Genomic DNA, 4,928 nt, shown 5'->3' with positions numbered 1-4,928 from the left:
TCTCAACAAATCTCCAATTTTGTCACCTTCATAGCCAACGAAATATTAATTTACAAGTGTGCAAAAATGGATACACTTTGGCATGTTTGCCTCAAAATCAGTCATAGGTCACTTCAGGGACCGCTGATAGAAACGGCTAGTACTTTTATAACGGGTCACTTCTGGGACCAACGGACTAGCGGAGTACACATTTTGTCCCCATATTATGCACACGATGTTCCATCTTCTGGTGGAACTATTTCAAAATTTCTGGAGATTATCAAAGCTGAGAAAATGAAATTTACGCTATCCTTCAGGGATGCGACAATTTCTCGCTTTACCGGTATTAAAACCGTTAGTACCATAATAAAATGATAAAGAAAATTGACAAAGTTCACGGAGTTGCGATACTCACCATCCCATACTTACCAAGAATTACAAATTAAAATATATATCACGTTGATATATATATATGCGCCTTAATTAGGATAAAGTTCAATTTAATTTTACAAATCGAAACTTTAATCCGTTATGGTATCCTGACCACAACAAAAATAATATAGATAACTACAAAGTTAAGAACATATTGAATGAACATAAAATATAAAGAATTAGGGAAGAAAAAATAATAATCTCCGTCGATTATATATGTTGCTCCCGCTACATCTCCTCTAATCGATCAAACGAACACACCGTAGCTATCGAACAATTCGTGCTGATAACGTATTGTGTTTTATCGGTTAATAACGGAGACTGTATGAAAATTAGTGGAGTAAGAGAAATAGGATAAATATGGGAGAAAACGGGAACTAGACTTCCCTTATTAATTTCATTACTACTTCTATATCTCACAATATTTCCGTTATTATTACAAATGAATACATGAAGGCTATTTATAGCCAAGAACCTTGAGCTGAGTTGGTGGGAAACACATGTTTCCTTTTTATTTTTTCTTAACTATTAAGACTTATCCTAACAAGGCGGTTTAACTTAACAATTAAGTTTATCCAGCTCTTACTGGGTTGTACGGTTAAAGAAGATAAATGGATCTCATTCATACCCCATGGGACGTCAACACACTCTCCCTCTCAAGTTTGCAAGATGCGTTAAAACAACCTGTATACACAAATACATCCATGACAATTTAGCCTGTAAATCTCAATCACAAAAAGAATCTCGGTTCTTAATACCTTTCTAAACTCCCTCGGGTTTGCAACGCCATGGATATGAACATCATCACTCGACGACTTCCTTACACCTACATTCTCAATTCTAATTGAATACACACCAAAAATACGACTGCAGATATCCTGAGCAACAAGAACAACAATGTCGTAGATTTCATCACACTAACATAAGTCACCCAAACAAGAACAAGAACAACACAACTACAAAGACAACTCCAAAGTAAAGCGCACTCAGGCAATGAGTGACATCCCTAGAAGCTAATTGAGATCCTGAACCCTGAAATTACAATGTCAGCAATTGAAGGAAGTAAGATGTGTTTTTCACTCCAAAACATGTGAAAGCAACTGGCTTTACAACCTAATTTCACAACACAACACAAACCCAACAGAATCAAATCAAAATTATTTCTTTTCTTAAAAATTGATGAACTTCAAATTTTACCTTATAAACAATGGAATTAGGTGTAATATAAAGCATTCTGGAACGAAATTCAGCTCTGAGAATATATCTACTAATTGGAATGTAAATCAACATGAACAATCCAATACCCCATGCTAATACTAAAAGTAAAGAATATAAAACCCATTGAATCGTTTGATATTTCACATAAATTTCCTCCATTTCTGCAAATGAAGCTGAATATAAAACTACCCTCTCATCATCTTCATCTTCAGTTCTTGAATCTGGTAATAATAACCCACTCTCTAATACATCAATTTCTCCGGAACCCATATCCTGAAATTCTAATCAAAATTATCAAAAAAGATCCAATTTTTAGAGAAAAAGAGTGATTCGTAATGTGATATTCTACTTCTCAGCTCTAGATATAAGTCTACTCAACGGTTAAAAATACATCAAATGATCAGTAATTAGAATGCATTTTTTTATTGTGGGTCCCACACAGCTTGACTTAAAGGTTGAACTGTGTCGTTAAACCTCTAAAGAAAAATCAGAGAGGATTCCTAAAACCCTAAAAATGGCGAGAAAAGGAGAAGAAGAAAAATCAAAAGGAGATGATGTGTTTGCCTCTTGTACTTTTGCTAGTTTGGGTCTTCAACCTACCTTATGTGATGAGCTTAAAGGTAATTCTTTTTCTGACTTTTTTTGGGGATTTCTGATTATTTTAGTTTAAGCTGATTAAACTTGTGGAAAACTGAGGAAATACAATCTGGGGCATGTTTTTGAGCTCAATCGATGCTGAAAAATATAGAATTTGAGTGATTTTTTTTTTGGTTGTGTTTTTTGATAGATAAGATGGGGTATGAAGCTCTAACGGTGGTGCAAGCTAAAGCTATTCCACTTATTCTCTCTGGGAAACATGTGTATCCTTTTTGATGATTTGTTTGTTAGCTTAAATTTCAGTTTTTGTTGTTACTGGTGGTGGTTGTTGGCGCAATGCGGAAATGTGATGGATTTATGGAAATGTATTTAGGAAGAGAGGTTGGTTAATTGAAAGGTGAGGCTTATATTAATATGAAAATGAAAATATTACAAGAGGCTTGTGTAGCAATTTTGGCTTACACTAGTTGTTTACAAAGAGGCACTTTGGTTCTTACTCTAAACTCTAGCTCTCACTCTTACTACTTACTCATTCACTTGAGTTGTGGATGACCACAAAGGCCAACATTTGCTTCTATTTATACTACTTCATGACCAACTAATAAGAATACTCTAGACTCGGAAATCTCTAGAGCTAATTGACCTAGATCATTCTAGAGAAAGAATTCTCTAGATACACATAATGGAAAATGTCTTAGAAGACTCTAGAATGGGCTTGCACTCTTTTTATCTTAGAAGAGTCTAGATATCTCTAGACTGGGCCTATGCATTGAGATAAGCTCATGGGAGTTATAGTTAGCTATCTAGATAATTCTAGATTTACCCATCACAATTATCAAATGTTTTTAACACCCCCTCTTAATTGTGATGTTGAGCTTATCTCTAAAATGATTAAATTTATCCACCGTGACTGCTTTTGTGAAAATGTTCGCATTTTGTTCTTGCGTCGGACAGAATTGGAGCTCGATTTCCTTGTTCTCTACTAACTCTCTGATGAAGTGATGTCGTAGCTCTATATGCTTCGTCCGTCCGTGGAACACTGAATTTTTTGTCATTGCAATTGTAGACATGTTGTCACAGTGTATAGTTGTTGGTTCTTTTTGCTTTTGTTGTAGGTCGGTCATTATTCTTCTTAACCATATTGCTTCACATGATGCACTTGTTGATGCTATGTACTCTGCTTCAGCTGACGATAGTGCCACCGTATTTTGATTTTTAGAACTCCAAGAGATAACTTTTGTTCCCATACAGAAAACATAGCCTGATGTGCTCTTTCGGTCTTCAATAGAACCTGCCCAATCGCTATCTGTGAAGCCAATTAAATCATTATCTTTTTCTCTTGTATACTTGATGCCAAAATCCTTTGTTCCCTTGATATATCGAAGAATTCTCTTCGCAACGGCATAGTGTAATTTGCTTGGCTCACTCATAAACCGAGAAACAATGCTGGTTGCATTGACTATGTCTGGCCTTGTATTTGTTAAGTAGATCAGTGAGCCAACTAGACTTCTGAATAAGGTTGGATCAACTTTTGTCGCTCCATCATTTTTTACCAATTTCTCATTGGTACCCATTGGAGTTGCAATTGGTTTGCAATCCATCATGTTGAACCTTTTCAGCAAGTCTTCTGCATATTTTTCTTGGGAAATGAATATTTCTTCTGGAGATTGTTTTACTTGAATCCCAAGAATATATCGCATAAGTCCTAAGGCTGTCATCTCATATTCTTTCATCATCTCCTTCTTAAATTTTTCTGCCATGTCTTGTTTTATGCTGGCGTAAATTAAATCATCAACATAGACGGTAGTTTAGTGATGTTTATTATCTACTGATTGTGTAATCGGTAGGCTCGTGATGTTATTTATCTACTGATTATGGTAGTAGTCCCAAATTCAAAATTTCAAAAATCAGTGGAATTTTGAATTTCTCTATTTCCACAATCGGTAGTTTCGTGATGTTTATTATCTACCGATTATACAATCGGTAGTCTCGTGGTGTTCATTATCTACCGATTATGGTAGTAGTCCCGAATTCAAAATTTTCAAAACCAATGGAATTTTGAATTTCTCTATTTTCACAATCGGTAGTTTCGTGATGTTTATTATCTACGGATTGTATAATATGTAGTCTCGAGGTGTTCATTATCTACCGATTATGGTCGTAGTCCCAATTCAGAATTTTCAAAACCAATTAAATTTTGGATTACTCAAAGAAGAGAAGAACATAATCACAATTGGTAGATAGAAAAATAATACTAAACTACCGATTATGAAGGGACATATAGGTATTTTCAACCTATTTTGTCTTATACGTCGCCCCTAATTCTTTCCGAGTCACCCTAATGACGCCAGATTTTTTAACCGTAAGCTATTTTGGTGAAGCCTTCTGTAATACAGTAGAAACTTTATAAATTAATACTGTCGGGACCATCAAAATTTATTAATTAAGCGAGATATTAATTAACCGAACATAACTTAAAAAATGTTGATTTTTTTTTGCCACCAAACATAACTCCAAAAATTCAACCTTGTGACGCATGGATTATACGAGCTTTTAAGTGCATTATCGTCGTCGATTTTATAGAGATCTATTGAAAGGCTATGAATTAGGGGCGTCAATCCAGAAAAATAAATGTGTTAGATGCAATGCATATTGCAATTTCAACATGGACTATCGATGTTCGTACAAGTACACTTGCAAAC

At 34.9% G+C, this 4,928-nt stretch overlaps 1 protein-coding gene across 1 annotated transcript; it reads right to left on the bottom strand.

Moving 5' to 3' along the window:
• Positions 1 to 1,050: 1,050 nt before the first annotated feature.
• LOC113337105 lies at positions 1,051 to 1,899 on the bottom strand. Its single transcript, XM_026582789.1, has 3 exons — positions 1,609 to 1,899; positions 1,170 to 1,289; positions 1,051 to 1,095 (listed from the first exon to the last, which is right to left on the bottom strand). Exons 1-3 carry the CDS (start codon positions 1,897 to 1,899, stop codon positions 1,051 to 1,053), a joined length of 456 nt encoding a protein of 151 aa, XP_026438574.1.
• Positions 1,900 to 4,928: the final 3,029 nt, after the last annotated feature.

This window comes from Papaver somniferum, unplaced genomic scaffold, assembly GCF_003573695.1.
Source record: "Papaver somniferum cultivar HN1 unplaced genomic scaffold, ASM357369v1 unplaced-scaffold_158, whole genome shotgun sequence".
NCBI classification, from domain to species: domain Eukaryota; kingdom Viridiplantae; phylum Streptophyta; class Magnoliopsida; order Ranunculales; family Papaveraceae; genus Papaver; species Papaver somniferum.
Note: the sequence above shows the minus strand (reverse complement) of the source record. Positions and strands in the feature narration are given on the sequence as shown.